This window comes from Anguilla rostrata, chromosome 14 (genome assembly GCF_018555375.3).
Source record: "Anguilla rostrata isolate EN2019 chromosome 14, ASM1855537v3, whole genome shotgun sequence".
NCBI classification, from domain to species: domain Eukaryota; kingdom Metazoa; phylum Chordata; class Actinopteri; order Anguilliformes; family Anguillidae; genus Anguilla; species Anguilla rostrata.
Window position 1 is genome coordinate 8691722 of NC_057946.1, and position 19761 is coordinate 8711482.

The 19761-nt window shown below is 38.5% G+C and overlaps 1 protein-coding gene across 1 annotated transcript; it reads right to left on the minus strand.

The window, feature by feature from the left end:
- Positions 1-15239: 15239 nt before the first annotated feature.
- Positions 15240-19457, minus strand: tmem174 (transmembrane protein 174). The gene is made up of 2 exons (XM_064308819.1): positions 18739-19457; positions 15240-17873 (listed from the first exon to the last, which is right to left on the minus strand). Exons 1-2 carry the CDS (start codon positions 19383-19385, stop codon positions 17753-17755), a joined length of 768 nt encoding a protein of 255 aa, XP_064164889.1. The 5' UTR covers positions 19386-19457; the 3' UTR covers positions 15240-17752.
- Between the last annotated feature and the right edge of the window lie 304 nt (positions 19458-19761).

Below are 19761 nucleotides of genomic sequence, written 5' to 3' on the forward strand. Positions count from 1 at the left end.
CTACTCGTGTTTTGTGCAAACAAATACTCGGAGCCTGCACTGTTTCAGCAGTACATATCCTTTCCTTACATTTGCTTTCATTGAAAGTTATATCATGGACGATTCCCATATGGAAACGGTCTCTATGAAACATCGACTGAGCTGTGTCCTCGGGGTTTTATGCACATACAATAATGTTGATACAGCAATAACCTTATTAGGACCAATGATTAGATCCATTGGGCATCACTGTGTTTTAAAATCGGTTACATTTTTCCTCAGTCTTTTCTCACTGCGACCAGGGTACCGCTCTTCAGTTAAATAATGTGGAAAAATAGGCCCATAGTTTTTATAATTTTATTAATTGATTTTTTTTTTCTTGTCCAGTGAATCTTTTTGTAGTTTCTACATTAGAAAGAAATGACGCGATGTTCATCACCTGCTTCACATTAAAGTTTCACGCATTTTTCCTTCTTCTTTTTTTTCCCCCTTAAATGATTCTTGTAAACTTTGCTTCGTTTACTTAGCCTGGCTTTCATTGCAGCAGTTTTGCACGGTTTACCTTTGTTTAGTTTATTAACCCACGGGGTTACTTAAACTAAACATCCCAGCCAAATACTTTGGCTTTAGGTTTCAGAGTTTTTAACAAAATTCTTTATGTGTAGCTGAAACTGATGGGGGTAAGGGTGTTGGAGTTTATGGTCCACATTTACAAACCGTTACGGCTGTCAGTAGGAAATAACAAGTGGAATAAGTGACATGTTAATCAAAGAAACATTTGTGCAAAATTCCACTTATTTTAAACTCCAAAAAATAATGTCCAAGAACTTCTGTTACTTCTGAGTGAAGAGTCCATTCACTGAAGGTTATTGAGAATATATGGTTATATATTTAGTTTGCATACATAAACAAGATTTTTGGGGGCTTCTTAATAGGTTACTTTTACTTCTTAATTGAAACCAATACATGGGTTTTTTTCTGTGACTATAATGTAGACATTTTGAGTAATTTGGGTCAAAAACAGCTAACGACAGGTTGTCCTTGGATGGCTTTTTGAATGAGGACCAATTTTACTTCTGAATAACATTATCAAATAATCCACTATTCATCATAACCGTACACGTAAACAGTACTGAACAGATAGAACTGACTGCATTGGGGATAACCTCCATGATAACTGATCCCATTGCATCTTTAATAGAGCATGTAGGCACAGAGTCATTTGAGCCCCTCGCTAATAGAAATAGTTTCTGACTGATCTGAGGTGCCACGGGAGAAACACGCCTGTTTTTAATTGTTCCATTTTACTGCAACAGTATCCAAAAAAGGACCAAATTCGGCTATTTGTCTCCTCCGCTGAATTCCCATGCTCTGAGGCTGCAGCTGGGAGCGCACTGGAGCAGCGCTCATGGGTGGTCTACCCCTCTTTGCCTCTCATTTTGTGGTTTGTGCCCTACGCCGCGGCGGCTTTCAGCTGGAATTACACAGGTTTTCACTTCACACCGTAACACATATTAGCTTGTGCTGGGTGGGGGGGGGGGGGGGGTAACTATTAGCCATAACTGTCTGTTTTGTGTCGTGCCCATCTCCTTTATTTTAGTTTTTCGGTCACTTGCTCAATATTCTGTATTTTATTTTTTTAAAAAGCATTTTGTTTCTGCAGTTGCTTTTAGGCTTATGTTTGCGTTTTGATTATTAAGTATTAAAAAGCAAATTTACAATCAAATGGATCACGTGGAATATAAAATAATTTGGAATGTTTAAATGGACAAATGCACATGTGGCAGCATTAAGCAGAAACATTCTGAGATTCCAGTTGTTTCTGTTTTAGTCACATAATCACATTTATGTGAACTTCTCCAAACACACTCCAGTGATCTTGAGCTATGTTTTTGTACTTCAGCAAGTCATCAACAAACATTCTGTACTTACAGTGTTAGACAAAGGAGGCTGTAGAGTTGTTTTTGACTTCAACATTTAGTTTTAGTAGTTCAGTAACTATGCATGGTACTGTAATGTGAAATAGTGATGCAAAATCCTTAAGCCTGCCTGGAACGTTTTTGTCCACTGAGAGAGGGGGAGTGGATGTGTGTGGTAGGCTTGGTTAAATATTGTTCTATAATATGCATTCTTTCATTCCACAGCAACACCCAAGGAGTAGTAATCTGCAATTACATTACCATTTCAAAATGGTGAAGGTAGACTGTGGATCAAATACAACATGTGTGTGTGTTTAATCGTTGCTAGATTTATACGTTTAGCCAAGGCCTATGTTAGGCATAAGAAGCTTAGATTATCTAAACCACAATGCTTTGAGTTAAAAACATTACTGCAGCCTACATCTGCTGAAGCATTGGAGTGTTGTCGCTTTTTAACATTTGTGGGAATTATCTAGAAAGCAGACCAGACATTAAAATTAGGGTGGGCACTTCGGGTGTGGTCCGCTGAGAGGAACAGGCCTACATCTTTTAGCCAACAAGGTTCTCTTCAGTGAAGACTAAGGAGCAATTATCCCATTTACCACAACGTTTGTGTACAAAGCTAAGGTCAGACCGAATGTCAGCTGAAATTTTCTCCCATTTACAAAATAAAGGGATCATTATGAAGGAGATGGAGTTTCGTGAAGAATACACAAATAATTTTCCTTCCAGCAAAATTCCATGACACTTTGTTCTGAGAAATGCATCACGACAGCCAAGACCAATTCAAGCTCTTTATAGTGAATCACTGATGTTGTTTTGCTTCTTGAAGTATATAGTTAGCTCATGTTCTTCGCAATTCAGAACCTATGCAATTTCTTTGAACTGTTAAATGCTGTTACCACAAATTGCATGTTTACTTTATTCAAGTGTTTCAATACACACAAAGGTGTGGCACCTGCTCTTTGATCCTTATTTAATACATACATACAAATACAAAAATATGTTTAATAAACTTTTTATATGAGACATTTTTAAAGTATGTATTTATTTTGTTTTACTTTGTATTTGATATTTTCCTTTTCAAGTAACTGGGTAAAAAAAAACAGGTTAGAGATCAGAAATGGCCTACAAGTGCTTCAAATATTAACACTGTCCATAATAACCTTCCTATAACAGGAGTTCTCAAACAGTGCTCCCACTAACTGGCAATCAACTTCAAATAAAGTGCTAAAATGCATTTCATAGGCTTAGCAAGGTCGCACAGATGCTCATTTTCTTTATTGTTTAACTGAAGTGTGACACATTTACAGGTCCATAATGGGGGTGAAGGTCTGGCTTTGGGTGGAGCTCTCTTAAGCGTCAGGAGCAGGATGTTGAGTAAATGTGTGACCTGCAAAAAGTGAGGAAGCCACCTTTCCGTAACAGGTACAAAGGCAGATTTAGTATTGAATACGTAAAACATTGGGCTGTCAAATTACTATTTGAAATTATTGTTAATGATGTTTGTATTATTATTACCATTTATTTTTATTTGTTTGCTAGGAGTCGAGGTATTTGTAGTATTAGTAGGGCTACTAATAGGAATAGTTTTTTGGTATTGTTAGTATATTAGCTAAATGCTAAAAATAAAACTTTTTTTAAAAATACTGTTTTTGAAATTTGCATGAATGTTTTCAACTGAGTTATTTTTTTAACGAACTATGAAGACATAAAATACATATTACCAACATAAGGTTCAATCTTTCCTGTATAGCCGTACTTTTAGTACAGCCACAAAGAGCTCTTGACCACTAAAAACACTACATCCAAAGAAACCAATATAATAAACTCTGGTCTAACTTTGGTCCCTGTAACATCAAATGACACCAATAAATAAATAAATAAATAAAAATGATCATTTAAATGGCACAAAAGCATGGTGAATATTTTTGGTAGATTTTTTTGTTTTCTTCATCTGTTCACTCTAAAAATTTAGTTAAAAGTTAAAAAAATAAATAATTCTGGATAAGGAATTGCCCAGTAAAATTATATAATTTATATCATAATTTATATATATATATTTATATATATATGTATATAATATATTTATATTTTTATAAAATATTTTGTAGCTCATCTAGATTGAAAAAAACAATGATCCCCTTCTTTTCAAATCACAATCTTCATTAATCTTAATGTTATTTCTAATATTGTCACATGAAGCAAATATATTTGAAAGAGTATGTCATGTCACTCTTTAGTGTATAAATAACAGAGGAAGAGAAATGAGATGCTGAGACTCACACTTGTTGACAGGTCCATAATTTTACCTTACATGTAGGATGTAGCCTTGTAAACATAAGTGTGGTGTGCATGCCCATGTCGTTTGCATTATTCTTTAGCCTTCATTTTACAAGCTGACAACCACCATTCAATCAATTCAGTCAATTTGTTGGCCATCCCGGGTAGGTAGTTTAGCCTTACCCATGTCATTCTCTTTTGGACACTAATGATTCAGGACCACATAAAGCCTGGCACTGTGCTTTACAGGCAAAGCAACAACACCACTATTCTGTCCACAGCTCTCTGTTTTGCAAGTACTGCAATTGTGTTTATGACATGTCCTTTGTCCTTTGCTGCTAGTTTAATGCCACAGCGATGCACAGAACAAACACAGTTTGTTTTGTCCTTTTAAATGTTTTCAGAAGGGAAATTTACAATTCCAAGGGATACTGACAGTGTGTGTGTGTGTGTGTGTGCATACGTGCGTGTGTGTGTGCGTGCGTGCGCATGTTTGTGTGTGTGTGTGTGTGTGTGTGCGTGTGTGTGTATGTGTGTGTGTTGTGTGCTTTTTCAATCACGTACCATTGTCTTTTTAAGGAAAGAGAATAGTGAAATTAATTACTACAGTGACTTTGAACATTCACTCCTAGAACAATGAACGGCATCCAGTTGCTGAAAAGACTGAGATGCATGATGCTTGTGCTGTACCACACAAGCAGCTTAATCATTTGTTGACTGGGATGAGCTCATTGAAGGAAACCTTATGTATGATCAGACTGTGATGGTAAGGAAAACATGAATGAAGCATATGGGGTCAGTGGACCCATTGAAAGTCTTAACTTCATCACTGTAAACAAAAGAATGTGCTGAAATTCTAAAGGTTATAATCACATGTAAGCTGGCAAAAGTCTGATCCTTAGTTTTCATTTTGTCACCCAGAGCTCTTTGATAGTTTACCTCGAGTTTGCTGTTTTTTGTAGGCTTTTTTGTTAGTTTCATTCCTTCTCAGTGTTTCCCTATGTAGCCCTAGATTTAAAATATTGCACTGGGGATTAAATATGCACACTGTCCAACCTAAAATCTGCTGACATTCTGTACCTATAATATACTGATATACTGGATCTATAATATGCTAGCATACTAGACTGAATACCTGCAGGCATCCTGGGCCTAATATCTGTCATACAGGACCATAATATCATGGCATACTGCACCAATAATATGCTGTCGTGTCAGACCTCTAATATGCTGTCATACTGGATTTATGTTTTCTGGCTTGCTGGACCAAATATCAGCAATCATACTTACAGTCGTAATACACTAATAATAATATACCTAAACCCCACGTCCACAGTCACTGCCAAATTAAAATTGAAAATCCATTACTTGGAAAATCAATTACATCAGTAGCACGGATCCTCTGCGGGTGAGGTTAGGACTGCGTTTTTTTGGGTGCTGATCCCACCTCCCTGTACTTAGTTGAGGTCCCCTTCTTCCAAATCCGGGTGGCGTCCTCTGGCGAGCGCCCCTGCGTCTCAGAATGAAATACGGCTCTGCTCCACGGCTCCCATTTTGCTGAAGAACACGGTGCAGATGTCAGGGGCTTCGCCACCTGGCCCCAAAAAGCCCTTCTATAATTCTTAGAGGGCCCTCAAGGAGCGTAAAATACACCGACGCTGCCTCGACGGACCTGTGGAAATCAATTTGAGGTTGAGTAAACAGGGAAAGAATCCCGAGGCCCGGAGCCTGCCTGCATTGATTTAAAGCCTCGGTCGGGTCTTCGCCGCCCTCCACCCCTCGAAAAAATTCCAGCCACAGTAGGAAGTCCCGGGTCACATGGTGCAGGGGAGAGAGGCTTCTGCTGCCGTTGTTTTCACCGACTGAAGCAGAAACAAATCTGGAAGGTGGAGGGAGGGAAGGAGCATAAAAGAAATCTGTTTAATGACTATAAACCTGGTCATTATAGGAGTCCTCCAAGGTTTTCTCTCACCTTTCCTCTGTACCTCTCTTTAAGATTTAAGCCATGAACATTTTGTTCCTTTGCTGTAGCATTGTTTTAGATGCCAAGGACATTTCAGCAAACGTGAGAATTTTTTTATGTGCCTGTGAAGAGTTTTTATTTATTTATTTATTTATTTTTTGCAGGAGTCTTCCTATGCATATTGAGTATATTTCTGTCCCTGTGTCCTGACATCTGGATGCGTTTTTAAACGTTATTTAAACGGCCAGCTCGCCCCCCCCCCCCACACACGCACCTTTCTGATTTCAGCACGTAAGCAGCAGTCTGTCAGCGTGCTCTCCATTTTCAGTCAGGGGAGAAATAACAAGTGCCGTTTGTTGTTTCTTCCCGTCCTCCCCACTGACAGTCGCCTCCTCCTCGTCCGTGTGCCGGCGTTAGTGTGAAGATAGTCACTGGGTTTGTGTGTGGTTTCAAAGGAAGGTAAATGTAACTCAAGACTCCGGCAAGGCTGCCAAAACATACCACGGCCAGGTGGTTAATAGGTCCAGATAAATGACCACTGACCAGCACAATGAAGGATCACATTTGATGTGGGATACAGAGTGACTCCCATCTGCTAAATATTATGGCCATAAGATGTTCTGTTTGTCCAACCAATATTATGAATGGGTGGTCTTGAGATAACAGAACATAAGGTCTTCTGTGTCACAGAACTACTGAGGCCAGTTTGTTCCTATTTTTAACCGAGTCGTAACAAATACAAATCTGTCAACTGTCCCTGTGCTGGGACGATTACTTTAAGCGCAGCATTCAGATAAGCATAAATCCGAAAAATATCGGGTCAAGCGATGACACAATAAAAACGGTGTGTGGGATTTTTGTTTACTTGTGATAATAACTGCATTTTAATTAGCAACTGGCACCATCTGGTGGACTGACCATATAACTTACTCAAGGACATCTTAAGCGCATTATCTCACATCGCTTCAGTTTACACTGTGTAAACAAAGTAAAGTGGAGATCCGTATCAGTTCCTGAGAAGAATTTAAGTGTTGCATGTAAGGCGTATTAAAGAACTTGTAAAATTGATATGTGCTGATTAAATAATTGAATAAAGCCACCACTGAATTGATTTACATCAAGCGTGTTCTGTATTGTTTGATACATTATTTGTTTAATTAGGCTTCGCCAGTTCTCGTGATTAAGCTCCACCATGTAGTCTTTATTTCCCATCGAGTCTGTAATTGGGCAAATGGATAAAGTCCAAGCAGCAGATGAGCTTTTACATGGCACGATAAGGCTAAATGATAAGCCTATTGTTCTTCCGCTGAATAATATGAAACCCCAGATAGAGAGCGAGGGGCAAGGGTGGAGGTGGGAGGTGATGGAGTGTGGGTGGCTCCAGAGACATCGCAGAATGACAGACCTGTCAGACGGACAAACAGATCATCCCTGCATTTAAGGAGTTAATCTCTTCGGTTTGCCATGGACGGAGAGATTACACACAGAGATGGTGCCAAACAAAAGAGACACACAATCTAATGTCCCCCAACAGAGAGGGACAAAGGACACTGCCAGAGCAGAGGGGCGGGGATGGCCGAGGACTAAGGGGTCTCACCTTTTGGACAAGATGATGACGAGGGGTCAGAGACACAGAGTGGACAAAGCAAGGCCAGTTTCGTGGGTCAGCTGGACCAAAGAGGGTTACAACATGGGCACCGCTATTGGAATAAGCCATAATGGGACAAGTATATATGTTCTAATGAATCAGTTTAACTCCAGTGTGTGAGAAAAGATTTTTAAAAATCGCAGACTTATAGATTCATAAATTGGTTTGTAAAAATATAAAAATGTTTCTATTAGTTACTAAAATCACACAAGACCTGAACACCATAATTATGTCCTCTTTCTTGAATCTTTTTTAAAGCAACTTTCTTAAATCTGCCTGAGACTGCCTGGATAGTTTTATTCTCTTAAGTAATAAATACACATTGCATTTTAAAGAATGTGTCTTAGAGACACATTCTGTTTTAAGAGACCTCTGAGCCAGCACTAAGCCATTGTTCCCTTGGTAAATGGTCTCTTTAGAAAGGCACATAATGCCTATTTGGAAAGAGCACGACGTAATTTGGATTTATTCTATTGACTACAAGGTCTGGACATACATTTAACAATCCCCATACTCAGTCCTCTCTTTTGTTTGAGTTCTTTACTTAAGAGATGTGTAAAAATCAAATTATATAGCAGTCAAAAAACAATTCTTGTATTATTTTTGAAAAAGAAATATAAGAAGTAATTTGTTTGATTTTGTATGAAAATTTAAATTGATGAGGCAGACATAAGAATTATGAGCCAACTCAATAGAAGAGTTAATCGAATACTATGTGGGACAAACATCCATTTATTTACTGTCACATGACCTAAAAGGAATGCTCTGATTGGAGCACAGATTTATGCCTGGGATAGTACGTCAATTTTGTGAACTACCCTTCTGGTAGATGAAATAATTTCACTCCACCGTCCATACACAATATATCATGGCAACTGGGCCTTTGCACTATGCACGATTGCCATAATAAGATGCTTATAGTACAAAACAAAATGAAAAAATGACCAAAACCAAAAACTGAATTTGATGTAATACAGAAATTTATCTACTATGCATTTTTGCTAATGAAGAGTAGTATGTCAAAAGTTGAGAAACAGGACATTAACACAATGTTTCAAAGGGTGTACTCTCGTAGTTATATCAGCTACACAGAACTAATTAAGCTGCCAATCTTAAGAAATATCTGATAGCACGGGCTATTGTTCTGCCAAACTATTCCTTAATTTCTAGGCAACATCTTGAACTAGTCTGTGCAAAAGCTGTTTTTTCCTGCTTTCAGAAGAGTTTTCCACCGAGACCACCAAGGATGTGCTCCAAACTTTCCCAAATCAATAGCCGTCCACCAGTGAGGGGGGTTCAATATATACACACTCATCAGTGATGTTCTCTTCTAACAATCAGGCCCATCCTGAGAGATGCTGAACATTGGCAGATGGTGTCTAAATGCACAGGACCCGTGCGGCAGCGCAGAGTCACAGTGGCCAGGCTTCTTATAAGGCTATAACCGTTTTTATATCTTGTGTTGGTGGGACAGTCAAGCATATCTGAGTGTCACAAAGGTGAGTGACCTCCAGTATGTCATTTTCTTCCACACTGAGAGGACAGAGGCAGTGTTCTCTGCAGTGGAGCATCACCGCCCTTAAAGAGGTGTCATCTTTAATGTTTTGTGCCAGACAGAGGAGTGCATGGAGGGGGGGGGGGGGGGTCATGGCTACAGTGCCTTGAATTAACAGCTGAAGTTTCTTTGAAAGCACTTTGCCAATAAAAGCCTGCCATCAACACGTATAATCTCTTAGCTGAGCCCATTGAAAGCTGGGTCTCAGGGGTTAATTCACCCATCGCCCTGAGTTTGAATCAACTCTAAACTCACATTGAGATGAAAGCCTCGGTGCCCCTTCGCCCGAGCTACTCCGGCAGAGCCCGCCGAGATCAGCCGACTGGGGCGGATTATTGCATGTTCGCCTGTTGGACCTCCGTCAGGACAGGGAAACTGAAAAGAAAAACAATAATTAGAGATAATTGCTTGTGTCCAAACATAAGCATTAAAGCCCCCTTCCCTTTTGGTAGCATGTGAGGTGGAATGAAAGAGACACCCCCTGTTTGGACAGCTGGGCAGGCGAACATAATTCGTGACAGCTGAACTGAAACGTCTTTAAACACAAACGCGCAGAGCGAGGGAGAGAGAGAGAGAGAGAGAGAGAGAGAGTGAGAGGAGCACAGAGGAAGGGGGAAAGTGGTGGTGTACGGGGTAAAAGGGGGGGTCGCTTGAAAAGGGGGGGGGGGATATGCAACATAAAGTACCAGGAGGGTCATATTTTAAACGGGCCAAAAAAAAACAGACCGGAGAGGGATCTACATCAAAAGCGGGTGGCCTGAAAAACAGAATATTTCACGAAAGAATGAGGCTGAACATGGTGTCATGCCAAGTTTGACGCATTGGATTAATTTGCTGCTCCATGGCTGTGACCCTTCACCCCGGGGTCTCGGGTTCAAATTGAACTCAGAACGAGGCAACCAAAATCATGTTAGTCTGAAAAGGGGGCAGAGGTCATGCATGAGATTCTTAGTTTTTAGGCCAAACAAGGACCACATGTTGAAGGGTACACATTTCTGCTTTTCTCCCCACCTTCGACCTACCACAGGTATGGTGATCTAATTCAGTAAAGTCAATAATGCCGGTATTAATAATGAATTGTCCTGATGTTGATAACATTCTCAATTGATTGGCGATGACAGAAGTGTTCCCTGCAGAAAAGATGTTAATACTAACAAAGAGCTGCATTCTAAAATACACCCCTACTGTGTGTGTGTGTGCATGCGTGTGCGTGCGTGTGTGTGTGTGTGCGTGCGTGCGTGCGTGCGTGTGTGTCCCATGATATTTGTAATTTACTTTCATTTGATATGTTTTCCGAGGTTGTTATTATGTATATATAGACTAGCCTACTAAGGACTCTGTGTCCAGATGATTCGTTAACATTGCTCAGTGTGTGAATCTGTTAGGTATTTAGACTGTCCGGCCAGGGAAGTGTTGAGTCTATTGAAATATGTTTGATTTGCTTCCTGAACCTAGCAGCAGTGCACTTTTTTCCAATAAATGTGTGGATAGCAGGTGATGTTGCTGGTGAGGCCTAATTTCTTAAGGAATTGACGACGATCTGTGTATCTGACTTAAAAGAAGGATTGAAAAAGAGCACTTGAGGCCTTATGGTTGGCTATCAAATCCAAACTGATTTCCCTGTCCTGGCACAGAATGGTTGAAACACCTGTTCTCCATTTTAGCAAGAAAATGAATTGCTCAAAAGTGAAATCATAAATCTGTACTCAGACAAGAGCATATTATTTTATCAGGCATGCAATTAACCATTGGTGGACTTGTGGAATGAAAAAATATCGTTAAATTTGTCCTAAACATAACAGTGACATCATTTGTAGGCTACGACCATAGCTGAATGTGGGCTAATTGCCAAAGTGAAAATGGTATAGCTTCCATATAAGCCTATGCAAAGCAAACTAGTCTGTGGCCTTTTCTACATAAAACAGTGATCGTGTGTCTAATGTCTCTCATTCCCTCTGTGACTGTTCATTGTTTGCGGCTCTAATAGGCTACATCAAGGGGCAGCATGCAAATTAGCTCTAAAATTCAGCAGGCCTATCGGTAATTTCCCGCCAAAATGGTTTTGCAGAACCGGGACCATACTCTTCCCAGGGTTTACTGTAGAACCTTCGGTGGTCCTCACTCCGATTGGGTGGCGAGTCTTTGGTCAGAAGGAATGCCGAAAGATCGTTGGGATTTGACCGTTTCTTACATGTTGTGCATACGCTGTGTTTTCCAGCATTTTCCTGCAAGCATTCGATCCCCCCTCTCCTGTTTATTTATCCCGAGTTAGCTTAGATATGTTGCATGTTGTACAGAAATGAATGGCTTCGGCGAAAATCCCAGCATCAGCGACTGGAATCTTTGATCCAAAAACTTATTTTTGGTGTCGGGAACTTATTTCAAAGGGCCAACTTTCAGCTGCCAAGCTAAAAAAATTTAAATATAGGCCTATGCAGAGACAAAAATATATGCATCAACTGTCAAGGCTGCTTTCTTCCCAGATAATCAAAGAGAGATAATTACAGAAAGTAGTAGCTGTTTTATGCCCCTTGGAATATGTTTTTTAATGAAATGGAACATATGCTCTCTCTCTCTTTCTCTCTCTCTCTTTCTCTCTCTCTCTCTCTCTCTCTCTCTCTCTCACACACACACACACAAACAAACATCAGTTTCCTACATCACTGCATGTATAGATGTACTAGATATCAAGTTAAACTGAGAAGAAATTGTATATATTTATTTTGTGGGTTTATGAATGATATGACTTCTGTACTGAGAACAAACATGAATGACTTGGCTAATATATGCTTATAGCCAGGTAGAAGAGTTTGAAGGCAGGACTAAGCTACCACAGCTGGCCTGTGACCTACAGTACAATGTACAGACCTACAGACCCAATGTCCCAAAGAGCCCATGAAGTGAAAATGGAAACTAATCTTCATCAGTTTGAACCCCCCCCATAATAATATTAGGCCATGCACTCTCACTGAACTAACCAATATGTCACACTTGTAAATACAAAAAAAAAAAAAAAAACATTATTTAATGGATACCTGGATGTTGTCCATTGATGCTCTTGGCTCAGTCTCACACAAGAAGAGTAGGCTACTGTAAACTCAAACGCTCCAAAATGCAGCACAGGGACTGTAGCCATGGTTCAAGTACAGCTCGGCATGCTCTACGTGTCGCATTCAAAACCATCTGGAACGTAGAACATAATGTCTAACTAGAGATCAAAAGCGGTGATAATGAATATTGTATTATTCTTGGAGTTTCTCCTTCTTATTCCCCTTCTAATATTTCTGAATGACTGAAAATATAACGGTAGAATTAATTTTATCAAGTTATAAACCTTTTTATAAACTATGCAAGGTACGTGTTTAAAAAACAACAAATTACAGTTTGCCCATGGTGTCTGAGCATTACACAGTAAAACTTCTAGTGCGAATTCAACTCTAACAGTTGAATGTGGAATGTGGACCAGTGAGACCAAATGGACACTGTTAGAGTTAAATTAACACATCATTTCACTGTGTAGGCAATAGGCATAAATCAATAATTTTTTACTGTATTTTAATAATTGATTAACATATTCAACCTTAATGCCCAGGGCGTGTTGATGTTTGCCTTAGTACATCTATCTATTTCAAAATGGACAGGTGAAACCTACCTCAAAGAGGGGACATGAATGCATTAAGCTGCAAAAAATCATGAATTATCATTAGGCATCAGATACTTATTTTACTGGAGTTGATTGACGTCTTCTTCTTCTTCTTATTATTATTATTATTATTATTATTATTATTATTATTATTATTATTATTATTATTATTAATACCCTCAAAGATCATAAAACCTTTTGGAATGGTATCTCTTAATTAATGGAATGTTTGTATGAGTACTCTCGTGAGATTGCGGTAAATGTTCTGCTCACTTTTGTAATACTCCTTCATTTCAGTTGTTTAAAAGTTGAAGTGTTCCGTGCACAAATGGTACAAAATGGAAAATAATGAGCTTTGCTGGCCACCCACATTTTATTGTGCAGTAAAACTAATGGATATCACATTGTGCTGTGGTTTCAATACAAAGACATAGACCTCGTTTATAGAAGAGTTTAAAATTGTTTTCGAAATAAGAATTTACACTTGTCAACTACGTTCTTTTTAGCGAAGCCATATTTTAGAGACCTTTTTATTTTAAATCGTAGATATTTTATATATAATCCCTTCCAGTCCTGACTTACTGTAAGTATAAGCCCCCCCACACACACACGCACGCACGCACGCACACACACACACACACACACTCGCAATTACGTATGTGTTGGCCAAAATAAATAGCCTGACAATGCAGCTTTGACATACAAAGTTATATAGAGAGTTGTTACATGAAGACCGTATATTCGTCATTTGTGTTGTTATGCCCATGTTTAAAAACAGCATCTTTATGACAACGCACGTAACTTATTCACTCGTTCACCAAGAACCTTACTCATAATCACGCTTAAACTGAGACCTGTCCTGGAAAAAAAGAAAAAAAACCACGTAGGCCTACAAAATGAAATTTGGAATGAATGTCCTAATTTTCTATCTATAGTCCATAGACCACCATCAACTTTGGTTTCAGGTCCACTGGCTTATACATCCGTTTCCTGTAGAGTTTGGTTATTCTTGTTTGATTTGGAATGGTGTGGGGCTTGATTTGATGCAGTTCTTCAAAGACACAAACAGCCAATTAAAGTGTTGTTAAAGTGTCACATAGATAACAGAATGGTCACAATTGCGTAAACTAGGCAATAAAGTCTTCCGAACAAATAACTGTATATGAGTATTGTACCTTGTCGAACTTGTGTTGTGTAGTTGTTCCAATGACCTTGATATGCAGTTTTGTACGTCGCTTTGGATAAAAACGTCTGCTAAATAAATGTAATGTAATGTAATGATGTAAAATACAATTAACTTAACCAAGAGAATAGACTGCCTCTAAAGTAACCCATTAAGTAGACAAAACTTAGTGTCTGAAGAACTAACCTAAACACGTTCGTTGAGATATTTAGCTTGGGAACCTTTTACAATTAGACCAGAGACTTTCATGATGGAAATGGCTGTTCACCTACTAACGGGTTATTGCCAGATACGTCCATGTACTTGCTCTTTTTGAACACCTGGTTGAAAAGAGGAGCTACACAGTCAAATATTAATCTTTGCAAACGGTGCGTTTAAAATTCATTCTCACTGTATGCCTGATCTTTGATGGGTTAATCTACAGAACGAGAGCAGAGATTTTGAACTATTACAGTATTATTACTGTTAGCATGTTTCTTGGCCCGTAGGCACGGGCCTGCATGTTGCCAGCTAACTTTGATGGGACTTTTTATCAAGTTTTTAAACTGTTTTCAGAAGGTTTCTCTTGTGCTTTGTTTTAACAGAACCACACATGGTTTATTTAGGTTATATGGTTTGTATAATAATAAATAATTCGTGGGCTTTGTTGTATGAAATAGTCAAAATGTAAAGTTTTGTTATTCAAAACGTGATTTATAGAATTATTTTTAATTACACTTCTCGTCTTATGCAGTTATATAATTTGCAAAACTGTTTGCAATGAAAATATGGGATGTTCATTTTAAAAAATCATTTGCTTTTCATTGGCAGGCTTCATTTTTAAAGTTCTGATGAACAAGCTGTCATGGTAATATTGAATTTGAAATATCATGTTTAAATCAGTCTAGTCTTAAACCATAATGTTTGCATTTGACCATTTTGCCACGTTTATTATATAAGACATGGAGTGCTGTTTGTAGGTAGGCTATGTAGTGTATCATAAACCAGTACAATCATTTTAATGATTTACGGGAATATAATGGCGGCTGGCTGCACAGACCAACAAATAGACAAGGGGAATGTAGTCTCCAAAGTCGAGACGTGTATGTATTTATTATAGTGAAAAGTGCTCAGCGGCGGCGATTATATAAATTCTTTGCGTATATTCTTATATAAATGTCAATAATCATTGAAATACTGTAAACTGGCTTTCTTGGCAACAATCTGATCATATGGATAGTAAGTCACCTAAAGTTGTATTATCATTACCACTAGGAATCAAACCTTGTCTAATTCTGCAATACCAACAGTAGTAGTCGTAGTAGTAGTAATAGTAGTAGTAGTAGTAGTAGTAGCTTAGTTAAATAAATAAAAAATCAAGCAAATATTGCTAGAAGTTTCATACCGTATTTCTGCCCCCAAGCGGTTTTCCTCACACTTACATTCAGCGTTAAATGTTTTCAGGATATAGACTAAATTCAGACCGAGAACTGTTCATGAAAAAGTTCCGTTTAATGTTTTTGCCGTGCATAGAAAATGCAGTGCACAAGATCAGTAATCTTTAATTGTCTCTACATTTCAGAAATAGGTTTCGACACAGAACGCCGTCAATTGAATCCTGGGTATTAATAAAGTTGCTTTAATAAAGTTAATAAAGTTGCTTTATTAACGGGTTTGTTATTGACTATGGACAAAAGGCCCCGACAAGGAACTCCGTTGGCGAGGTTATTCCAAAAATATATGTAAATATAGGCCTATGCACCTGGTCATGACAGCATGAGTAAACCTGTTTTTAATCCTTGAAACTACCCCTATAGCTTATTGCATAACCAGCAATAACAAAACCTGTGGTTCAATATTTTCTAAACTCGCAGATCTTTACCATGAATATTCTCCAAGTGCGAGTGCGGATAAAGAGGAGCTCAGCATGTAGCCTATCCACAAATAATAATGTTAATATAATGTCCACAATTTTGCAGTGCAAATAAAAATAATTTTATTTCTTGCTAAATGACCTAACTGAAAAAATCTGGCTATATATGATGGTACATAATATGTTGTGAATTAATTACTTATTGATAGGCTAATTAAGTAAGGGCGAGGGAAATAATCTGTTGCCGACCCCACCAATTTTCAGTGCAGTAACTGTTTCTGGTCATCACACGCAGCTGAATCAGTTTTACAGAAAAGGAAGTAAAGTTGGACTCTGCTTTGCTAAAGTCATGATTTTTCTCCCCAAAACTTTTAAAAATATATATTTATTTTATTATGTATTATTATTATTATTATTATTATTTTTTGCATCCTTTTGCCAATTGCCGATCAGCGCAGATAGGCTAATCGTCTGATGCAGTAGGCTATTATTTAAATGGAAAATTAATGAAGAAGGTAGGTACCATGATGCGCGAAGTAGGCCTATTGGCCATCGCAATTTTAGTGTCACCAAATAATATTGATTCGAAAAATACTGATATGTTTTAATGATTGTCCCACTTACGAAAGACCGCTTGTTAAACTGTCGGCTATAATTACCTGTTTAGCTAGTGGAAAGGCATTAAACGTTGCACAATGAGGTGAACAGTTAATTCAGTTGTATTATTATTAGCCTATTATTTCATTGATAGAAGGCGAGTCAGTTTAGTGTTCGTAAATATAGATCCCGACGATATGGAAATCTGAGGGGACTGCGAGGCTTATTGCTTTGGTAGTTGAAAGTGTCCATGACCTTTGTTACTGCTGAAAAATATATGCAAGTAGCAAGGAAAGAATAATTATATTGATATATTTCGATAAGCGTAGGTTATTAACAGTTTATGTCATTTGTGTAAAATGACTCTTTCAGTTTCTGTGTTACTTCGAGCCAATGTTCTTGTGTGAGAAAAGCCTTTATTTATTTATTTATTTATTTATTTATTTATTTATTTATTAACAGGAGAGAGAAACCCATGGAATGTTTTCAGTGGTCACAAGCAAGAGACACCTCTACAGGACCATGGACAGCTCAATGCTGGACGTATAGGTTAATTGCGTCCAAATTACAATACAGAATTAGACGTTACATAGGCTATCCTTAACTTAAATTGCGGTTGTCAAAGTTACTTATATAACGTCCCTCCTTTTATGTACTTTACTAAATAAAAGTATAGCAGTTGCACTTATTTTTAAATTGGTTGCCCTGCAATTGTTATTTAAAGAACATTTAATTTGACATTCAAGAACTTCGATGACAAAAGCAACAGTATGTGTATGCTTTTTAACCTTCTCATTCAAATCAAAACAGGTGGTATCTCAAATAGAGATAGAGATTCTCAATTAGTGGCGGGAATTTGACAGCACGTTGGCTTCCAGTCTAATGTAAGGGCAGCAGTGTAATATAATATTTAAGGAACTGCACTTCTAACTTCAAGGTTGCACCATTGAACATGATAACACACCCGACTTTCTTCAGCAAATATACAATCATATAACTTGATTAAAATAATTTAAACTTAGTAAATTGCTCTGGATAAGAGGGCATGCTAAATATCTACATGTACACATAGCACGTAAGTAATGTATTTAAACAATTTAATAGCTAAATAGAAAGCTAAACGGGCAGCATCATATAGAATCGCCCGATAGAGGAACGGGAAATATGTCATCATATGCCGGGGGAGCGGAACTGGCCGGGGCCTCCTCAGCAGTCGCATTCCCATCTGGTCTCTTTTCATTTTCATGGTTCCTGTGAAGGATTTAATGCGGCATTATGAGACAGTCAGTATTTAATCGGTATAAATCTGTTTAGAGGTTTCAACGGGGTGATAAATAAATCGCAGCATAATTAGATATGAACACAGAAAGGCTGTTTCCTGTAAGTGGAACACGTAAATGGCTTTCCGTTTTGCGCGTAGATTGTCTTTATTTATGCTGAATTCCCACTATTCATAGACAGGGAAAATCCATGTTTTCTATGTGTGAATTAATCAGACCTCAGAGGTTCTAAATAACTTTCAGTAAACAATTCAGCTAACGTCATTAATTCTTCATTAAAGGATTTGTTCAAAATTAAGACCACTCCAACTGTCTTCTCTGAAATATGCTAAATCTGTGATGTAAATTGTGTGTCAGCAGGCCATGATTCAGCATGTTTACACATCAAAAAATTCCATGGAGTAATTATAGCTTTTCAAGATAATATATTATAGAATGTATATAATGTCTGCTGCAAACATTTGCTTTCACTCTTGTGCACTGGAGGATGTTGCCAATGACACTGTTAGCACAGGCAGAGCACAGATCCCTGATTGGACAGAGGAGTCTGTTGCACAGTGAGACAGGGCATACTGTAACCTTTTGTCCCCACCTGCATAACTCTGTCGCCGATTAGACATTACCGTGCAAGACTCAGAACTCAAACTGGTACGGTTAGAATTCGATCTGGCACAAAGGACAATGGTCTTTTTTTGCAACTCGCACATGCCAAGAGAGAACAGTGTTTAAAAATGGCTTTGGCCAGGGCCCATATAGATATTCACTTATTGATTTAGCACTTTATGTTTTATTGATTGATTGATTGGCTGGTGGATTGACTGACTTCACAAACATACCCGACATTACTGTTGTCCAGCCTGAGGCTTGGAGGGCAGTGGTCATCACTTGTTAATGGTTTGCCAAAAGGATATATGGAACAGTACTGAGGTGGACATGTTGTTGTTGAGACTGCAGGTAGTATTCCCCTGGACTGAATATTGCATGCAGTACCCCCGTCATGGGTCCCAGGGGCACATGGTGGAGAATTATATTGCACCACTCTGGTCCCATGGATTGTAATAGGTTGATTTATACCGGTGAAAACAAAGGACTGCCCATGACCAGGCTGTGCTGGTTCCTCTTCTGATGATCTGCCAACACAATGCTTACAAATCATGCAGGTTAACATCCCGAATTTGCAAACGCCGATTAGGACAAACATTACTCCAACTGAGAGAAGGATGGGGCCGAGCAACTGCGTCCATTCAAAACTCTTGCTACTCGTGCTAATGTTGTAGTTCATCCAGCCCATAACCGTGCAAGCTATTCCAACCAGCCCCAGAAAAACTCCAGAAAACAATAAGGTCGCTCCAGCTTTGTCTCCTTCAGACACCTCAGCGTTCGATCTGGTGGGAGGCAGAGGGGTGACAGAAAAAATGTTTACTGAAAAATCTTCATTGCTGTTATTGGTGCTGCAGGCAGGTCTGCTATGCTGATCCATCATCAACACAGCTCTGCAGAAACCTGTACTGTCTCCGCAGAGTCTCTCCACAGGGTATGAGCTGTGTGACTCACCCAACTCTGTCATACTGAACAGTACAAAGGTCCCTGAAAAGACTGTGAATATTTAACGTACGGACTCAGACATTTAAAGTTACTGATTGAGTGACATTGTGTCCTGTCAAGGATTCTCACATCCATCCATTCCTGTGGATATTCAATACATTGAAACTATGATGGTGCTGCGCTCTTGTACAAATATATAATCATCATCATCATAGTAATCATAATCATCATCATAATGCATACTATTAGTATTATTATTATGGACAAGTTGCATAAGTAAGGAAACGTACTAAGAGTAGTGTGGAATGGTTAAT